Here is a 22,072-nt window from a genome sequence, read left to right as displayed (position 1 = left end):
TAAAAATTGTAATTAACAAACATATAAATTATGAGTAAATATATGTAAAGATAGTCAGCTCAGGAATACTCCCTATGAGTTCAGTTCCTCCGACACAATACTGTTGTGAAGTCAGAGCACAGTATTGAAGACATTTGCCATTTCAGTATTGTTGACATTTAAGCCATTGATTTTGCGCCCAGAGCTCTCTGGGAACCGATATTTATGATATATTATTACGCAAACTCTGAATATAATAAAGTTATACAAAAATATTTTTAAGACAATTTTGTTTAATCTTTTTTTTGTTTGTTGTGAAAGAATAAGATAACAATAAAAGCCGACAAAGCCGTAGAAAATTTAATTCATTATTATTACTAAAAGTATAATTAATTCATTTATTTATATAAATAAACAATAATTAAACTTTTTCTTCTTCGAGTCCATGTTTGAAGAACATCATAATCGCCACTTCACCCGAACCGTCCTCTTTCTCTCTGTAATCCAAAAGACCAATCATTCCGTCGGGATTAGTACTCTCGCCTATTATAACAATAGATAACATATGTATAAAACAATCAATTGATCTAATAGTGACTAAATTAACCTAAAAAGAACTTATAGTCTCCTATCTTCGGTAAAACCTTTTTGACTGCTTCTGTCAACTTAGTCTTTGCCACATTGATCTGGTCATCGGTCCACTCGAGGTTCTTCCACTTCTCTTGAAGACTATAAATAAAAATAAACATTTTTTATGATAGGATTCAATAAAAGTCATATTTATTGACATACGCTTTGGTATAAGTCTTCAGATAATTTTTGAAATCACTTTTACTAAAACCCGTTTCGACGAGTCTTTGATTGAGTACCAGATCGAGACCCGTTTCCATCGTTTCATCGGTTCCTCCGTCTTCTAAATCTTCTCCTTCGGCCGATGGGTTGAATCCGGCGATCTCTATATCTCCTTGTTTTCGTGTGACGAGCTGTCAATCAAAGACAAAATAGTAGTCATTGTTGACAAATGGATCCAATGATATAATACCCGACACTCCACTTCAAATATGTTGTCGTCAACCAGTCTTACTTTGGATGAGTCGGTAAACATCTCATCGCCTGTAAGAAAGACATTACAAGTCATTAAATTATGTCTTTAAAAGTCATCTGAAGACTTACCGGTCAACATATCCTTATAAATAATCATTTTGTTAATTGATTTGTCTCTAAGATATCAATTGACCACAAATGACAACAAGTGTTTAAATCAACCGAAGAGAGCACTGAAGACACAGTATGTCAACACTTTGGCAGACAATACAGGAAAAGGAAGTCAAGAGTTAAGGCATTCAATCACTTCATTGAATCTTCATTTCACTGACAGCGACATCAAGTGATCAACAGTTGAACAATAGCTGACATTTCAATCATTAATATAAAGATTTGACATTTTATTCATTGAATTCAAAATTCAAAATTAAAAATTAAACAAAAATTAAATTTCAATTTATTTCCAATAATTATAAATTTTTGGAAAAATTATTAAATAAACCTTAAAATATTAATCGTTTTTTTTAAATTATCAAATCATGAAAAGTTTCGTATCTGTCTGTCTGTCTGTCTGTCTGTCTGTCTGTCTGTCTGTCTGTCTGTCTGTCTGTCTGTCTGTCTGTCTGTTGTTTTTAATATTTTAATTTTTGTTATAAAATAATATGAAATAGAAATGTATTGTGAAATAAATGTCTGTAAATTATAATAATATTTAAATAAATGTACTATAAATACAGTATTTATGAATATGTGAATTAACACAATTGGTTACATATATTAATTAAATCATTTTAGTTAAATCATTAATTTTAATTTATAATAATTGTATATTTGTAGCTATAATACATAAAATTAATATTTAAAATGTTTAATATCTTAAAAATCTTAATTTTTTGTTTTATTGCTGAAATCAAAAGAAAATAAGTTGTGAAGTAATTTACGATTATTTTATAGTATTTTTACACCGTTTTAATTAAAATATAACGACATTTAGATAATTATAAAACTTTCAATATTTGTTAATATTATCAATAATTTCAATAATTTGTCAAATATTACTACTGTATCACAATCAGGGTTGGAAAAATACAAAGTTTTCAATTTTAGCTTTGTAAAATACTGTAAAATACAATGTACTGGATGTATTTTACAATTATAGATAAATTACATTAACAAAGAGAAAATATTTATTTTTTTATTAAAATTATTATTATTACATGATTTCAATATCGTTATTAAAATCGTTGTTTTCTAAAACTAATAAAAATTAATATTAATTATTTTATTAATATATTTCAATACCAGAATTAGATTGAATAGCTAATTTCAAATTTTTTCAAAATAAAAAGATAATTATTATTACAAAATATGTATTTGTTTGTGAATCTTAGTATTTTTGTAAATATTTTTTGTAAGCCAAAATTATCATGTAATTTACATTGTATTGTACTGTATCTCTGCCAACACTGATCACAATTGTATTATTTTTTCAAAATAATTCAAAATAGTTACACTAATCTACAGTATTTAAAAATAACGTAATCTTATTATGACAAGTATTTTGTTTTAGAAATGTTTTCAAAATAATGTAATATTTTAATATTTTGTATTATCCAAAATTTGTCATTGACAATATATACAATTTGTAATACAATATTAAAACTTTATAATTGAATAATGAGCAACATATTGCTAAAACAATAAGCTAAAATATTATTTTTTTAAATTTATTTATTTTTATAGAAAAAAATAAATGATAATTTCAAATTAAAATAAAGTATATTAATACTAAAAGTATGTTATATGTTATAAATGCAAATTATGGTTCAATAGTAATAATCCGGTTAAATGTTGTAACCAAGTGTCTAAAATTAATTTTAATCGTTAAATTAATTTATCATAAAATAAGGAACTAATAATTAAAAACACAATTTGATTAAATGTCCTAAAATTATAATTACTATAATAAATTAGGTGAATATTTAAATGACTGCTTTTCCTATAAATAATATTAGTTTTATTTCAAAGCTTGTAGCTATAAATTAGTTACTAATAAATATTATATTTTATACGATATCAACCATTAATTGATAGTTTATAGTCTTTTCACAATTTTTAAATCATTCAAACTTCTTCAACGATATAATGTTTATCTTTTATATACAATATTAATATTACAGTATTTATAGTAATTATCAATGAACTGGTGAGCGATAGATTTGATACAATTTATTGTCATAAGATTTATAGTTTTTATTGTCTAATAGTGCAGTACTATTAATACCATAATTTTTAATGAAAAAATAAAAACCTTAAATAAAAAAAAAACATTGAATCCGGACATAAATGTTCTCTTATTATGTTTAATTTAATTATATAAATTAGTAAAATATTAAAATTGCTGGAAAAATATTTTATTTAACAACAATAGTTTAATACAAATTAAAAATCACAACATTATTTATAATAAACTATTTAAAAAACATAATAAATAGTTTGTTTTTAAGTTTAATGAGCGAGAAATGCAATAAATAGCAAAAAAATAATAATATAAAATTGGCACTAAACTTGTCTCTTATGTTATTTTACGAAATATTATTTAATATAATTTACAGATTTCTTTAGTAGTGTTTAATATCAGATCCAAATACCAGACATTTAATAGCCCTTTGCGTAATAGACGGCAGGAATTGAGTGGCTTCTGGCATAACCAGCATTTCCACTGATGGCGTATCCCTTGTTGTCGTTATCATTGCTATATCCATGACTGTCTCTATTCAATGAATAGGAAGAGTAGCTATCCTGATGACCATATGATGGAATGGCGTACTGGCTATAGGACTGGTATTATTTGCCATTAGATTTATTATAATTTTAATAATTTGCAAACTTACCGGTGCTGAGTATGATTGTGCTTTTTGTGGGGCTGAGTAGTGGTCATCCTTAAAAATAAATTAAATAATATTATTTTTTGTCATAAATTAATAACTTATTTGATAGAAAAATTCATACATTTCTAGCACTGGAGTCAATGTGAACATCAGCCGGATCTGGGTTTTAATTAACAATATTATAATTAGTCAAATGTATTGATATATTGTAATGAGTTATACCTTGATCACTGGTTCCCGGCTCATTGGTCTTAATGGTTGCTCTGAAACCGTTTTTGTCGGCCACATAGTCTACCTGACGATAAATTCCGTGTCCATCGGTATAACCATAGCTACCTATTTTTAGTATCATAAATAACATTATAATTTTGTTTCAAAAAATAATAATAATAAATAATAAATTAATTGATTAACAATTTATACCTTTTTTGTTTCCGTGAGAGTCTCCCTCCTCTTTCTGTTGAAGAGTTGATCCATAATCTAATCATTACATTACCACTCTTTTAGCACTTATTTAATAATTGATGTTTTATATAAATACTTACGATCTTTAACATCATAACCAAATTTATATGGTTGTGGCTGATAATGCTGCTAATAGTTGCAATAAATTAGTTATATATATATATATATATATATWTTAAAAATAATTATATATAAAACATTTATATAAAAATGATGTTAATAACCAATAAACCGGTTAACAATTTATCAAATTAAGTATTTTAAAAAAATGTTATAAAAACTTTAAGATAACAACACGTAATTTAATAAATTTTAAACATTTAATTAATTTTAAAAAGTTATAAAAATTAAAATACTTCTTCATATCCATGACTGCTTTCATATCCATGTCCGCCATACTGTGCCAATGCAATTGGCAATAATGCTAATAATATTATCTATGATTTAATAAAACAAACAGAATTTTAACTATTAATTGAAGAGTTGAATCACGTTATCTAAAAACTTATATTTGATTTATTAACACATTATAAGTTTCACTTTATATGTATTTAATCCATTGGTAAAACATAAAATGTTTATATAATTGAATTAATGAATACCTGAATCATTTTGATATGAGTTGTAAAGTTGTAATAACTTTTAGTTTCACTTTCAAATGAATGAGTTGATTGACAATCGATTGAATTGAATCGGTATTTATATAGCTGACCGTCCAATTAAAATATAGGTATGTATCGACACAAAACTTGATTTGTCATAAAATTGAATGTGAGGTCCACTGGTCTACTAAATTGAGGTCATTTGCCAAACTTGTTGGGCGCGGTTTGACTCAATTGCTTGAGGTTTGGGTGCGACTATAGCTGGCCGTGTGCTTCAAATTATTATAATATGCGATCACTTTCTACAATCCAATCCAATGTTAATTATTATATAATAAGTAATGTTAATAAAAATTAAATTCTTTTTCACTTTTTCTATATTTTTATATGAAATGGAATATATATTGTATGTTAATTATATAATTATTATAAAAAGACCCAATTTTATATTTAAATATTATTACAGTATCAATAAGTTATCTAATTTTTGTTTTGTAATTGATTATCAAAGCAATTATGCAAAATAATAAATATGTAGGTGTAATGTATCTGATTTATAAAATTTATTATAATTTTTTTTGTAAAAAATTAACTTTAATGAAATCTTCTTTAATTAGTTTACAAAAGCAATTTTATTTGATATAATACTAATAATAATAATAATAATAATACGGTAATAATATTTATATTAAATTATTAACAACAATGGAGTTTTAAAATAAAACTACTTATATTTTGATAACAATCTATTTTGAATATTGAACTCATAATAAACTTATTCGTGCAGAAAATAATTACCAATTCTTATATTAACTAAATTTCCGCAATATATGCATTCAGTTATTATATAAATAATTAATTAAGTTATAAATAAAAAATATATTAATTGTTTTTACGCCAAATTTTTACACTATATTGAACTTTACTTTTTTAAATATTTTTTTAAATTATAAATATTAATAGTTAGTAATTTAATTTATATAATATTTAGATATTTTTATAAATGACAATTTTATCACAATACTTAATTTTTTATAATAAATTTACAAATCAGTGGAAATTATAAAAGTAACAATAATAATAGTTTTACTATTTATATTATATTAATTGTTTTGCATTATAAAAAATTTTGTTAATAAATAAATTTATTATAATCTACAAATAATTAAATTTTAATATTTATTTTTTCTATGTACTAATGTGTAATCCTTGATATTATTTAACAGTATATATGCAATAATATTCAATATATTGAAAAATAACAAATTGTGTCAATCCCCTAAAGTATATTTTAAACAAGGTGAAGTTATATGATATGATAATACATATTATTAATAATTTCAGAATATTATACTTTATCAGTTATTTGTTACAATTAGTATAAAAAATAAAAATAATTTTTTTAACAATTATTGACATTTTTTATATATAATTTCGTGTTTCTTAAAGTAAAAAAATAAAGAAACTAAAATTAGTTATTACATTAAAGTTATACTATAAAATAAACAATATAATATTATATTAACTATATACAGTATACACTGTAAATTATACAGTATATACTATATAGTAGTATAATAATATAAAATATATTATTTTTAATTATACAAAATTATAAACAATGTCTAATATTTGTATAAACATGTAGTACACAATGTACACATGTAATAAACAATAAACAATAAACAAAACAAATAATTATTATGATTTCAGAAATGCAAAACAAGTTTAATATTTAAAAATACTGTATTTTTACAAATTATAATTTGTTAAAAATTACTTAATAAATAATTATTATAAATTATAGTGAATTAATTCTTAAATTTAAGTTTGTTGACAAAAAACTTATGTATTAATAGAAAATCAAGAAAATAGTAGTTATTTAAAAAAAACTTAAAAAGCACTGAAAAACAATTTCATACAATTTTATTCTACTTTTTCAAATACTATACGAATTTGTAGTCAAAATTGTATAAATTCCTTAAAAAGCGAATTGAAATACAAACAGTTTAACATTTAAATGCTGTAAACTATTACTAATTAATTTGTTTGTATTAAAAGCTTATTTTATATAATTTTTATATTCCATTATATACTATACTATATTTTAAACGTTTATTAAAATATATATTATATTAAATAATACATTTTAATACTTATATAATTGTTGTTCAAAGCAAATATTGCAATTCATAAACTAATTGTTTGAGTGGTTCTTATTTTATAATATTTATGTGTTTTACTGTATCTTTTTATAACAGTAGACAATAAAAGTATTGATAAAAACTTTCAAATTAACTAAACTGTAATATTAACTAATATAGTTTTATTTTTTAAATTTTAAATTTATACAAATTTCTAACAAATACATCTATTATTTTATAGTACTATTAGGATACATATTACCATATATACTGCATTACATATTTACTAATTTATATGTTGTTAAATATAGGTAATTTTACAATTATATAATACAAAAATGGTAAAGTGTGGTTTTTAATAATAATAATAATGATAAAAGGTAATTTAATGAATTGTAAACAAATTGAGAGGGCATACAAAGCCATGGCCTAAAACCCAATTATAATATGCAATCGATAAGCCATAAGCTGTGATTTTCACCCACTGCCCCATTAGCGCCGTTTGAGTCAAAATAATTAAATTTAAGACCCCATCGGCTATGAGACCATTCGGTTATTTTTACTATTGTTTATACAATTGACATAACATTAATTAATGCCTTAAGACTTGTTTTAAATTTATCAATGATTACTAATAATCAAATTTGTTATAACTATTCAAAAATAATATAAAGAAAAATTTACGAAATTCTTGTATTACAAAAATAATTTTATATATTCATAGATAATCTAATAAACTTATTATATATCTGTATTAATATTTTAATCTAATGTATTTTGTTTGTCAAACAATTTTTTTAAATCTGAATTGTTATCGAAATAATTAACTTTTTCAAATATTTAATATTCAAATTGTAAGATATTTACTTTCCTCAATAAAAGGTTTTTTGGAAATATTATAATTGAAATAAATTACATAAAGCATATAATGTATATGTTATAATAATATATTTATATTAATTTATAATTTATTTATACGTTGTGTAATTACAGAACATTCATTATAATTTTATAATACTGTATAACTTATATTTATTAAAATGTTTTTATATGTGTGCTATGTTTTCTATTTAAATATTTTCTATGATAGTGCCAAAATCACATAAATTACATAGGATGATAAAACTTGTTAATTATATATTTAATTGTTATATATTAATATTTAATATATAAAATAAAAATCCAAATGAATAATTGACATTTTAAAAATAACAAATAAAAATTAATATTAATAAAATTGTTACAATATATGCACTTTTATTATATTACACTTGTTTTATTATTTACAGTATTATAAAAATATATACAATATAACATAGTTTTATAATCAATAGCAAAATATCTGAAAATATATTATGAACATTTTATTTAGATAAAAAATAATATTTAATGTTTGTTATTGATACTAAAATTCTAAACGACTTATTTAAATTAAATAAAATTAATAAAATATCAAAAATAAACAAAAATTAAATCTAAATTTCCTGTTATTCAACAATTGGTAATATAATTTGGAGCATTTAACACTCCTTATATCTTTTATCATTTTATCCTAAAAATGCAAATGTCATAAACTTATATATATTTTTATTGATATTTAAAAATTTACTTAATTAATATTTTTGCAGAAATGTGTTAATAATAAAATATTGTAATATTACAAATTTTAATAAATGGTTAACTGATTAAATTAAAATTTAACTATAATCTATTATTAAAAATTAATTTAAAATAGACAGCAAATTAATATCTCTAACATTAATACATTATACTTAACATAAAAAGAATTCTAAAATAAATTCTTTAAATATATTTCAGTTACCATTACTGATCGATAATATTATTTTATAACCCATTGGTTATATTAATATATTTATTTATTCTAATATATTTATATACATTGTATATGTTTTAATTTTAGTAAATTTTAGATTTAGTTATTACTAATATTTACAATAAAAATCAAAACCAACAATAAATTTCTCATATTATATAATAAAAAATTAATAAAATTATGTAAAATTTTTAATATTTTCGTTGAGATTTTAACACGTTTGAAATTATCAATACAAGTTTTAAATGTTATATTATTTTTTAAATACAGTGTTTTTCATTAAACTTTTAGAATTGTGTTTTATTTAATTGTATTTTAAATATGTATAAATCCCAACAAAAGATTGTCTGATATAATCTTTTTTAATTATAACTTATTATTAAGTTAATATATTTTTAATTATTTTTCTAAATGCTATTTCTAAAATAATAATAAAATTTATATGTTTTTGCTTTAAGTAAACAAAAATTTTAATTGGTTTATTTATTAAAGTAATAACAATTATAATGTCTTTTATAATAATTTATTCAATAGTTATTGTTTACACTACAGTACATTACTATTAAACATTTTATTTGTATAAAAAATTCAAATAAAATAAATTGTTTAATAATTTTATAAAGAAATATAAATATAAAAAAAATAATTAATTTTACAAGATTTAAATTTTTATTTGCTTATATATATTTTTAAAAAATTATTAGTTATTATTATAAATATTTTTATGTAATTTATTTAAATTTACTTTATTTTATATTATTTTGCATTTTCACTATAATTTTTTAAACATAAAATTAAATTTATATACAGTAATATATTAATAATTTTTATAATTAATTTTTTGATGTTTTAGTGAAATAAGTGAAATAAAAATATAAGCGTTTGTCATACTATTTATCTTTAAAATACTTCACAAACTTAATAGTGTTTGTAATTATGATAATAAGGAATGGGATACGATTCATAAGATTTTGGCACCTGTAATATAAATTGTTTATATTTTATTTTAAATAAGTTACTAATATATGTATATCTATAATACAAACCGCAGCATAAATAGGAGTCCCATAACTATGTGCTTTATATGGCGCTACTGGAGGCGATTCCTTATAAATACAAATAATTATATAATTATTAATACACATCTTATAATATATTCTTATTTAATAATATATAAGAATATTTTATTTATTATTCAATTGTAAATGAACTAACCTTAGCATATAATTGTACATCCGCTGGACCTACAATAAAAAAAACATTTGTTTTACTATATTATAATATTATTGTAACTAATTTTATGAAATAACTAAGCACATTTTAACATTATATAATGTCTAAACTTAAAAATTAAAAATAATAAATAAACGGAAATTAAAATTTTTATATTTTTCAATTAGATGTCAAAGTTTGTTTTGTATTGTTTTTATTTATAGTTATAATAAAAAAATTATTTAGATTTGTCGAATTAGTACTTTTTATTTTTAATTGTCTAAGATATTTAATTTAATTGGTTTATAATAATTATATTTTGTTAGTTTGATTTTAATTTTGTGTCATAATTTTATAAAACGCATTGAATTATAAAATATAGTATTTTACTAAAAATATAATTATTAATAGCATTATATCTAAATATTGCATTTTAAAAATTGTATTAAAATTTATAGAATGTTAAAATTAATTGCAACCTATAAAATTAAAAAGTTTTCTAATTATAAGCTGAATTTATAAAATAATATATTTATTTTATGTTTTTAAATAACTTGAATTATATTACTATATATTATTGTATTGATAAATCATAATAATTATAGAATTAATTTCTATGTGATAATTGTTTGTTTAAGAATTTCTAACAGTAGTAAAAATAATTGTCTTTAAGAACTTTTATATAAAATTATTATTTTGTATTTATTTCTATGACTATACATATAGTATATAACTTATTATTAAAAGTATATATAGTTGTAAACTTAGCTAACTTTCTGAGCCAACTCCTGGTTCATTGGTTGATATGGACGCCCGAAATCCGTGTTCATCGGCTATATAATCAACTTTTCTGTTTAACATATAAATAATTATTAAATTTTTTGAAACGTTAATTATAATTATGAATCAAACCTATATACTCCATAAGCATCTGTATAACCATACGATCCTTTTTTAATAAAAGATACAAACATTATAATTATTAAAGAATTTATCAAATTATAGAACTTAATATTCTATAAAATATTTACTAATATATTCTTATTATGTATATAAATAGAATAATAATTATTAATAAATTTTTATAAATTTAACTATAATTTTATACAAAATTTTTAATTATAAATATATTATCTAAACATTAATAAATAAAAAATTAAATAAACCTTTTTTGTTGCCATATGCGTCTCCTTCTTCAGTTTTGTGATTTTTATTACCGTAACCTATGGTTTATAACAAATAATAATTAACTACTAAATAATATGTGAATATTCTTTGAGATCAAACCATCGTCTACTGTATATCCAAATGAATAGGGAGATGGAGTTTCCTATATATAAAGATCAATTAATCAATATTATATAATAGATAAATCTATATTATAATAAAAATTTAAATGCTAAATATTTTAACATTTAACTAATAACTTACCTTATATGTTTCATATACAGGTTTAGTATCAGTATAAGTGGCATAAATAGGTGATTTTATTTCAGGTGCATATCCATAATATGCTAGTTTAAATAAATTTAAAAAATTATATATCTTAATTATTAAACATTATACAATTACAAACTCTCTAAAATAAAATATTTACAATACTTAAAGAAATTCTATATTTTATATTATAGTTTATAATATAACTTATTAAGATATAAAATTTATATTATAAATTTAAGCTTTATATAAATTACGGTTATAATTTATAAAATTATTTACAAATATGTAATACAATAATATAATGTTATTAGTCATAAATATATAAATTTTAAATGTTTAATTTTTATTTTAAAATTGTGTAAATTATTTATACCACAATTAATTTTATAATTAACCAACTAGTATTTTTTTAATCTAAATTTATTTAGTTTTGATTTATAAAAATATTGATTATGAAATTATATGTCTAATAATATTGCTAATTAAATATAAATTATAAATACCTGGAGAACCGACAAATTTTTTATATTGAGCGCTGGCTATTAAAGTAGTTGCGGCCAAAATTAGCACCTATTTAAACAGTAATCCACATATGAATTATTAATAATTATATATACAGTATATAAACTAAAATTGTTGTTTAAATGTTGTATTTAATCACAAATGAATTCTAAACTTTTTTTTCATTTATAACTAAAAGCATAACTGAAACAAACTATACCTTAAACATTGTGACACAACTCAAGTCAATCATATATACAATTGTTGTCAACAACTAAAGTAAGGATCAAAAGTAATATTTCAACGAAAAGTCTCGTCTTTTATATTCTCATTAAAAAAATTTCATTTACTATAAGAAAAACGCCTCCTTTGAGTGTATTTTTCAAAACTTTTAATTTCATATGTGTTTAAAAGTAATTGTAAATTTAGGGCAACGAATAGTTAGACTTTTTAATGTCCACTCGCTATTTGGGTCTAAATCAGGTCGACTATAATATACATACTGTTTAACTATTATACTGAATATGAATACAAAACATTGAGAAACCACAGACAATAACCAAAATTACCACAAAATTTATTATTTGTTGTGATAAGCACTTTATTTTCACTTTTATTTTAATAATCATAATTTTTATATCAATTGTAAGACACACATCACATTATTAATTAACTAAAAGATAATTATATTAAATCAGTGATAAAATATGAAAGCACAGTGAATTGAATAGATTTATGAAATGATTGTGTTATTGATATAATAGATTAAAAAATACATAAATTAGTTAAATTTATATAATAAAAATTATTGTTTGTTTATAAACTTTCAATGACTTTCACTTTAATATAATAATATTTTTTTATAATTCAATGCTTTTTTTTAAATTTAATTTATATATTTTTTGTTTATATTATATAAATTGAAATTTTATTGCTACTATTAAAGGTCATGAATGACAACAATGGTGTTTAATATAATTAAATTATTTATTCATATTTTAATCTATATTATGAAATTTTATGCAAATATTCTATAATCTATTTTTGCGCAAAAATAATAATATATTACATTATACAATATGTAAAGTATAATTAACAAAAATAAACAATATAAATACTGTTCAATTGTAATTCAATATGTTATTCAATTCAAATATATTTTTCAATAAAAGGATTAATTGAATATAAAATTTTAATTTTGTATATATTGTTAATTTTCTATTAAATAAATAATAATTGGTAAAATACCATTGCTTAATTTTTATTTATTATTAAAAAAAATAAGAAATTTTATTAATAAGAAATAAAAATATAATTAATTAATAATTAAATATTATTGTAACTGATTGTTTAATTAAAATCAGTATGATTACTTTAATATTTCATATAATACAACAAGTAAAATTTTATAAAATTAAAAAATTATTTTATCATGTATAACTGATATTTAGTAAATAATAATAATAGTTTTAAAAAGTTAATAAAAAATACATTAACGTATCATAAATTATTATCAATAGATGAGTAGACCAACAATTATTTATTGTATTTGTGTTGATATAAATCAGACATGAATTTCGTGGTCTCACGAACTCAAGTCTTAAAACAAATCATTCAAATCACAAATATATTCATTTATTCAATTTGTGGTCTCTTTATAAAAAAACTTAGAAAAAATAAATCAAAGCAATGTTTGTTATATTGATGACATAATTTTTATATTAAATAAAAATTTAATTTTCAAATATCTATGAGACAAACATTTTTAGAGATGACTAATTCAATATTATAACATATTACTCTTTAGTAAAACTTATAATTTTAATTTAAATATATATTTATTATATGTTAACCCAAATTGTCGGGTTTTAAAAAGACAAATTGTGAATTGTTAACATAAAAAGTAATTTATCTCAATTATCATATAAAATTATAAACTAGTCATCAATTAAATTGTTTTATTAATATATTATAACTTAACTAAAACATTGAAAAAATTGCAGACAAATAAAATAATTTATTTATTGGTTTTATAATTTTAACTATATTATAATATATTGTATTACTTAATATAATATTGGTTGAATATGCACAAATTAATTATATAGTTTATAGTTAATTGCAAAACTTATTGTTTTATTGTTTAATTGTTAAAGTATATTATCATTTTTTACAAATTACAAATGTTGCAATAAAGCCTTTATACGGTATATTACAATACAATTTTTATTTTTAAAATTTAAAAATATGATTTGAAAATATTAATAAATCAGTAAAAGATTTTGATGTTTATGTGTCTCGATGGTTGCAAAGTTATAAATGATTAACTAAACAAATATAATTATAAAAATATATTAATATATGCAATATTTTTCAGAGTATAGATTAACTATATTATAAAGTAAAAAAATAAAAATAATTTAAGGAAATATAATACATGTTATTATTCTAAAAAACAACATTAAATCATATTTGAGTTATGTGTAATATATAGATTGATATAAACTGTATATATAATTATGATATCTAGTATTACATAATATAATTATAGTATAAGATAAAACATATTTATGCTAATCTTAATAAATCACGATTTTTATAATATATTGATTAGTACTACAAAACCAATAAACTATTAATATTATATTGAATCGATTTTTTCGATAGATTTGAATTAAATGATGTAAAATAAACTATAATTTATAATTTGAATATTTTACAAATTAATCTATTTTAAATTATATTATTCATAGAAATAACGTTATTGTAAGTATTATACATTAAATATAATAATTAAAATATTTTGCTTAAAATATCTTTTAAACGTAAAGAAGTAGCAATAGACAAAACAATGATTAAGTAAACATTGTTTAATAATATATTATATTAAAATTACTTAAAATGTGTTAAAAAAGAAAACAAAAATATAAATTACAATAAATTGTAAAATTATTTTTTAAATTTAAACAATAGGCTTAACAAATGGTATTTATAAGTAATGTCTGACTATTTTATACCTCTTAGTTGTCTTCCTTTTCTTAAATAATAATTATAGTCTTAAAATTGAATTCATTTTAGAATAATTAAAAAATTTATTTAAACCGTATTTTTATTTTATACAATATATCAATAAGTTAAAAATTATATTTGATAAATGTGCAATGATAATTTACTTAATTTATTAAAATTATTTATACATAATACATCACATATACAACACATTTATAAAAATTTTCACAATAAACTGATGTCTTATTAATTTGAAATAAATTAATGTTCACTATATATGCATAGATTTAGCATTAGATTAAAAGTGGGAAATGCTATATATTTTGTACATTGTTTTCAATTATCATAATATCTGTTTAAAAATTTTGAATTCTTTATATTTTTATATTATTATTTAAATATTAATCTTTATAATTATTTAAAATATTTATTTTCCTAACCTATGAATTATCCAAATCTTTTTAATCACTAGTTTAATATTGTATTCATATAAACAGTTTTCAAAATGTTGATAATTACACTCTCAGAGTATTCATTGAAAGTAGAGTTAAAGTTAAACTTAAAAACTATTAAAAGATGACAATTATGTGAAACAACTATTCACTTATAAATAAGTATTATATTATGAATTACATAACAAACTACAAGTATATGTGTCGTACATTTGATTGTCTAAATCTGAGAATTGGGTTAATGAGTGAAAGTATGAAATTATTGAATACATCTTATATAAGGTTTGTTTTTATATGAATTATAGGCAATAAATTTGATAAATTTTATTATTATAAATATAAATATTGAAAATAAATATAAATTTTTTATTATTAAATTCTTTAACAATTAAAAAAATGCTAATTTCTAATTTGAACTATTAATATAATTTATAAAAACTATATTTTATAAAAATATTTTTAATTTTGATATATTTACAATTATTCTTCTTATATTAATATATTATTTATTAATAATTACTACAATTTAATAAATTAAGTATTTATAAACACATACACACATATATAATTTATATAGTAATGCTAATATTATATAATGTAGGAAATATACTTTTAAATTACAATTCAAAATGAGTTTTTCATATAACTTATTAATTTAAAAATATAAATATAAAAACCAATACAAATGCTGTATTTATTATACAGTATAGTTAATATAATGTGTTTATTTATTTAGTAGACTATTTAAAAAATTGAAATTAACTGTAAGATAAAACCAATTGAGAATTTTAGCATTACCAAAATAAAAGTCTAAAAGTATAATCTACTCAACAATTTAACAAATAAAGTTTAAATTAAAATCATAACTAATAACAATAGTCTATTTATCTTAAAATTTTATTTAAATTGTTATATGATTACTGTCTTTCCAACAAATAGTTAATTTTTTAGTTGAATATTTTAATTAATATAAAGTTATATTTAAATTAATTTTAACGTGATTTAACTATTTTTCCTCAATAATTACATTCACATAAGTTATATAAACATAATAACACTTAATTAAAAATTATCAATTAGAATTATAATTTTAAATACTTGAAAAAATTGGAGTGGAATTTTTTGGGGGTCATTTCTACTCGTTTTAAGTACAATTTGGTCTGGGGGTAAAATCTAAAAATTGATCTTAGGGGGATATTTAGGCCCTACCCCTTGCTTAACCCTTATACATACATACATACATATATACATATATACACCGCTTACCTATTTATTTACCTAATTCTTTCCTTAATAATTGGTCGACTCATATAAAAAATAATTTATAAATAATAGAATTTTTAAAAATTATTTGTAAATAGAAAATAATATGTTTTAATGTTATATTCAAATCTCAAGTTTGTTAGTTTTAAAACTAAAAATACTACGACACAGACACACACACAAATAGATTTTACAAAAAACAAAGTTCATTGAAAATAATATATACAATCAAGTTTGAAGTGTCTCTATGTTTAGAAATTATTCAAAACACGTTTATATTCAAACTTAATATGAATTGTTTGATACTAATTAAAATTAATTATATGCACTAAAATTTATTCATATTTTAATAATTGACAAATTTAAGTTATATATAGTAAACGTAACTAAATTTTAAAATTGATGTTATTTTGGTATAAATTAATATAACAATAGAAATTGCAAATATAATTATAACTTATTATTCTATACTTTTAATAGAAACATAAATATATTTTAAATATAATACTCTGTATAAAAATAACTATAATATTGATAACATAAGTAGATTACTAATTAGTGATTACTGTAAATTACTGAAATATAAATCTTGAAAAATAAATTTAGACTATAAATAAATAATAATAATAATAATRATTATTATAATAAATATCAAATTTATTGTTAAGTATGTTATAAATTAGTAATATTAATGATAAAAAATAACAATTGAATTGAATTATTCAAATTACAAGAAGTCATTACAAATCCATGATATCTAAACCCGTTTCTTGTCTGTCAGCACCCGAACTATGGCACCGACACCTCCCCTGTCGTAAGTCTTTTGATGCCAAATCAAGAGGTGAGCACTGCTTCCGTCAGTCGGCGACTCAAAGCCTCTATAAATATATTTCATGAGGACATCGATCTGATCTGTGGACAGAGCGTCCACTGCTTTGTCAATATCAGTCACTCTAATACTCATTAATATCTGTAAAACAATTGCAAAAACATTGTCTTTGGCCGCCGTATTCTTCGAGTTGATGGCACTGTTGTTTAGCATCACTTTGAGTGCGTCCACGTGTTTGCCTGAATTGATTAGATGTGATACTTGTCTCTCATCGACACCATTGGTGGTAATGCCATCATTGGTGGCATCTTCTTCTTTGAACACATCGTCACCATATGAGTCAACGTCTATCTTCCGGAACTGACTGTTAAGTGTATTCTTTGCCATTGTCTTCACATTATACATGTCTTATCAATTGTTATCAACATTAATGTCATATTACTTACCAATTATTTGAATCAATTATTTTGTTGATATTATTGACAATTAATGACAATTTCAATCCAATTACAACTCAAATGCAATGAATGCCAAAACACAACATAACATAACATAACATAACATAAGCCACGCCTCACATCATTATAGAGAAAAACATTGTATTGTTATTTGATTTGATTTAAAATGTAATGTTCTGTCAATATATACTGTAGTATCAAAAATATGTAATTGATTTTATAAGTACTGTATAATAAAGTATAATTAATAAAATAATATAGATATTAAATACTGTAAATTAATTTGATTATAACTAAATATAAATATCATATTAATTACATTTATTATAAAGTATAAGTTGGCAAATAATAACTTTCTATTTAATAATTTTGTTTTCTTATTGTATTAATAATTAATATAATTAATACAATCTGTAAAACATAAATAATCTTACAATAATATACTGTACACTAATGTGTATTAGAGGTACTAAAAATTATACTAAACTATGATAACAATGTTAAGACAATATATTTATATTATTATTTAATTTTTCTTTAATTAAAAAAAAATCTATGCAATGAAATAATTTGTGACATTTATAAGTAAAATACATGTATAAAACTTATGAAAACTATTTGATCTCTCTATTTGTACCTAACCTTCACCTATTATACCCACTTCTAACCTTTTATCACAAAACTTTTTATATAATGATCTATTATATGACATTAAATTGTAACTTACAATCATTATGTTATTACTTTAGCTATAACTACATGAACTTACTTTTTAATAGTCCATTGAAAATGAAAACTTGTGGTCTCATTATTATATCATTCAATAATCTCATTCTTCCTCATTATATAATTGAAGACATGATTTGCATATAAATTGAGATAATCTGTGAGATTAGACCACAAACCTTAACAATTGTATTGCATTCAAATGGTTTACCTATTTGTTAGTATGTCTTAAATAATTAGTATTATCTATAATACCTTTTGTTACTGTAGTATATATTCCCAAAAAATGTATCAAAACTTATAGTATGTTTCATAACAACCAATAATATTCTATTTTGTAATAATTATTATATATTTTAATAAAACCAGTAATTCTAATGATTTATATTTTATGAAAATAACATTTACTTGTAGTTTAATATACTGTATATATTACGGTAAACTTATTTATGATTAACGGTAATTAAAAATAATTACCGTAAATTAAATTGTATGTATAAAATTTTATTTTAAAATCAATCAATTGTTTGGCATTAACTATGAAATGACTAATTATTGAGAAATTATAATAAATGATTTAAATTTATTACCACAACTAAAAATATGAAACTATAATAAAACAATAAATAATTTCATTGATGTATCACTAAAAACAATATTCAATGAAATGGTGGTCAATGTATGGTTTGTTATCTGCTTTCAGGCCAATGTCTCTTATATTCTTCATGTTCTGCCAAATCTTCTAATAGTTCTTTGCGATGAAGTATTCCAATAATGAGAACAAGAAAACAACAGATTGAGGCTAAAGTGATTAGTGTTGAGAAAACTATAGTACTGGGAGTATAAAATAATTTGACGATCCAATTGCTTGTGTCATTTGGGGGGAATGGGATGAGAACCACTTGAGCGTCCGGTACTATTTGAGTCCATTTGGATTCACGAGTAAGTATACGACCAGATGGTATGGACGCGTGAACGTTCTCAACAAAGTTTGGAGTCTCTCCTAAACCAAACACTGAATAAGGCATTTGAAGAGCAGAATGTGCTGCTTGTGATAGTTGTCCGGCACAGGCTGTTTGCATATTGCCATCCATGTCTTGTAATTGATAACAAACATATGGGCCGTATTGATTGGTCCCGTAAGGAATGTTGCCTCGAGGACAAGTAGATCCGTAACATAAACCACTAGTGACTAGAACTTTAAGGAAACAGGCGTCGATCATCCAGGTGTTGACAATTGCTATTGTCGTCAACTTATTATTACTATCTTTTGTTGTCATTAATAAATCAAGTTTTCCGTCTTCAAACAAATCAATAAATCCAACCATAAATACGTCTACATCTGATCCCACGTGTCTATCACTAGTCCAGTCAATTACAAACCGACGTTTAAATGGATTATCTTCACTATTATCTCTAACATTCTTAAGAACCACTGCTTTAAATTTATTTTTATTATCTCTCATAATAGCTATGAGATCAATATAGCCATCGCCATCAATGTCTCCATGTCTTAGAGTTATAGGAAGAAATTGTTTATTGAATTGAATTTCAGAAAATGTAAGACCAGAGTCATTGCCAACAGTAAAATCAGAAATATTTTTCCAGTTTTTCTCATTTGAATCAAATGCCAGTATATGTGGGTCTTTGCAATTCAAATCTTTATATTGACGACAAACAGGCATAATATGATCCATTTTGCCGTCGATATTGAGGTCAACAAATGCCGATTGACCGAAACGTTCATAGTTTTCGGGATATTGAATAAACTTTTTATTTCTTTGTTTAAAACCATTACTATTGTTATAAATCTCCATATGTTTCTGACCGCTGATGAATATGTCTGCAGTCATATCATCGACAAAGTCATTCAAATTGATAAATGCATTAGAGTTAGGAAAATACCACAAATTGTTTTCGTTTTGTATCTCATGAGGACATTCTGGCTTAAGCTGAAGCCCTGACAAAGTCCAAAGTTGTCGAACACATGACTTGTTGTCCGTCTCGACAATAAAGTCTGAAATCATATCACCGTTAAAGTCAAGAATAAATGGATGACTTTTGACATCTTTGACTAAAGGAGTGGTCGTATAGTTACACAACAATTGATTGGTAGTTCCTCTCACTAAATATATACTAAACTTTTCATTTTTATTATCACTTGTGGTCACCACTAATACATCCATCATTGCTTTGCCACTAAAATCAGCCGGAATTAGACCGACAATAGTGTCAGTGGTGGTGTTAAATGTGCACTTCATCAGCGATGGCCACTTCCTAAGCACGGGTTCGGTGGGATAGCCTTTAAATATTTCAAAACTCTTGCCGTCATCAGTGATGACAAACACATCGGTAAAGCGGTCAGAATCAAAGTCACCAAAAGCGGCGATCAAACCATTAATGTTATCTTCAATTAGCTTTTCTTTAGATGCGATCACCACTTGACAGATGATGACCCATAGTATCAATACATACATCGATATCAATGACCACATATTTTCACTATTTATTACAAATATTTATTATTATTTTTAAAAGTCATTATTACTATTGTTATGACAAACAAAGTTATAAATTATAAGTCAATAGACTTATCATTGAATAACAAACTGATGACAACATCAAAAACAACATTAATATTGACAATCAATTGTATAACTCATATAATATATAGTAAATTACTATACATTACAATCATATTATATTATATGAATTATCTATATATTTACTGGTCATTCAATATGTATTCAAACAATTATAACTATTTTCAAATATAATATCATAGAAATCAATGTTTAATTTAATCAGTAAAACATTGACTATAACTACAGTATAATAACAATGATTGCATAATATGGTGTCATTTCATTGAATATACGTTTTATTATTATTAATATATAGAGACATCTGTCATATATTTTATTATAATTTTTAAGCAATAAAACAAAATAAAACTATTTTTAATGTTTAGTATATTTTATTGAATAATTAATTTTTTATTATATATGATAGTTATATATCGAATATTTCATAAGATTTATAGAGCAATAAACGATTGCCAATAAATATCAAATGTCCAGTCATTTAAATTAATTAATAATTAACATATAAATTGTTTTATCGATTCAATAACTCTTATCAATAATTAAAATAAACTAAAAATATATGATTTGTTAATAAACTAAACATTAATGACATAATCTAGTATACCGTAAATGTTTTC

At 21.3% G+C, this 22,072-nt stretch overlaps 4 protein-coding genes across 4 annotated transcripts; all 4 read right to left on the bottom strand.

The window, feature by feature from the left end:
• Window positions 1–260: 260 nt before the first annotated feature.
• On the bottom strand, window positions 261–1,326 carry LOC128965927 (translationally-controlled tumor protein homolog). Its single transcript, XM_054312706.1, has 5 exons — window positions 1,153–1,326; window positions 1,022–1,092; window positions 772–962; window positions 587–708; window positions 261–522 (listed from the first exon to the last, which is right to left on the bottom strand). Exons 1-5 carry the CDS (start codon window positions 1,178–1,180, stop codon window positions 401–403), a joined length of 534 nt encoding a protein of 177 aa, XP_054168681.1. The 5' UTR covers window positions 1,181–1,326; the 3' UTR covers window positions 261–400.
• Window positions 1,327–3,681: 2,355 nt separating this feature from the next.
• Window positions 3,682–12,341, bottom strand: LOC128965872 (uncharacterized). Its single transcript, XM_054312651.1, has 13 exons — window positions 12,333–12,341; window positions 12,115–12,181; window positions 11,603–11,685; window positions 11,459–11,501; window positions 11,338–11,394; window positions 11,084–11,120; window positions 10,945–11,021; window positions 4,460–4,462; window positions 4,338–4,394; window positions 4,137–4,250; window positions 4,036–4,073; window positions 3,918–3,965; window positions 3,682–3,864 (listed from the first exon to the last, which is right to left on the bottom strand). The coding sequence occupies exons 1-13, from the start codon at window positions 12,339–12,341 to the stop codon at window positions 3,682–3,684; spliced, it is 816 nt and encodes a 271-aa protein (XP_054168626.1).
• A 5,211-nt stretch (window positions 12,342–17,552) lies between these two features.
• Window positions 17,553–18,243, bottom strand: LOC128965817 (actin-related protein 2/3 complex subunit 5-B-like). Its single transcript, XM_054312590.1, has 2 exons — window positions 18,112–18,243; window positions 17,553–18,055 (listed from the first exon to the last, which is right to left on the bottom strand). The coding sequence occupies exon 2, from the start codon at window positions 18,050–18,052 to the stop codon at window positions 17,594–17,596; it is 459 nt and encodes a 152-aa protein (XP_054168565.1). The 5' UTR covers window positions 18,053–18,055; window positions 18,112–18,243; the 3' UTR covers window positions 17,553–17,593.
• A 1,201-nt stretch (window positions 18,244–19,444) lies between these two features.
• LOC128965814 (T-cell immunomodulatory protein-like) lies at window positions 19,445–21,484 on the bottom strand. The gene has a single exon (XM_054312587.1). It carries the CDS (start codon window positions 21,342–21,344, stop codon window positions 19,539–19,541), a length of 1,806 nt encoding a protein of 601 aa, XP_054168562.1. The 5' UTR covers window positions 21,345–21,484; the 3' UTR covers window positions 19,445–19,538.
• Between the last annotated feature and the right edge of the window lie 588 nt (window positions 21,485–22,072).

Source organism: Oppia nitens, unplaced genomic scaffold (genome assembly GCF_028296485.1).
Source record: "Oppia nitens isolate AA-2021 unplaced genomic scaffold, nextdenovo-longstitch-racon4-pilon3 scaffold18_pilon_pilon_pilon, whole genome shotgun sequence".
In the NCBI taxonomy this organism is placed as follows: Eukaryota; Metazoa; Arthropoda; class Arachnida; order Sarcoptiformes; family Oppiidae; genus Oppia; species Oppia nitens.
The sequence above is the reverse complement of the archived record's forward strand: the minus strand, read 5'-3'. Positions and strand labels throughout refer to the sequence as shown.

Excerpts from the sequence above, each read along its gene's own strand:
- LOC128965927 (XM_054312706.1), bottom strand. The coding sequence starts at position 1,180 with ATGATTATTTATAAGGATATGTTGACCG. Across the intron at positions 709-771 it reads CTGAAGACTTATACCAAAGC|TCTTCAAGAGAAGTGGAAGA; the intron begins GTATGTCAATAA and ends TTTTATTTATAG. Across the intron at positions 523-586 it reads AGACTATAAGTTCTTTTTAG|GCGAGAGTACTAATCCCGAC; the intron begins GTTAATTTAGTC and ends TTGTTATAATAG.
- LOC128965872 (XM_054312651.1), bottom strand. Across the intron at positions 11,395-11,458 it reads TGGATATACAGTAGACGATG|GTTACGGTAATAAAAATCAC; the intron begins GTTTGATCTCAA and ends TATAAACCATAG. Across the intron at positions 11,121-11,337 it reads CGCATATGGCAACAAAAAAG|GATCGTATGGTTATACAGAT; the intron begins GTTTATTTAATT and ends TTATTAAAAAAG.
- LOC128965817 (XM_054312590.1), bottom strand. The coding sequence starts at position 18,052 with ATGGCAAAGAATACACTTAACAGTCAGTTCCGGAAGATAGACGTTGAC.
- LOC128965814 (XM_054312587.1), bottom strand. The coding sequence starts at position 21,344 with ATGTGGTCATTGATATCGATGTATGTATTGATACTATGGGTCATCATC.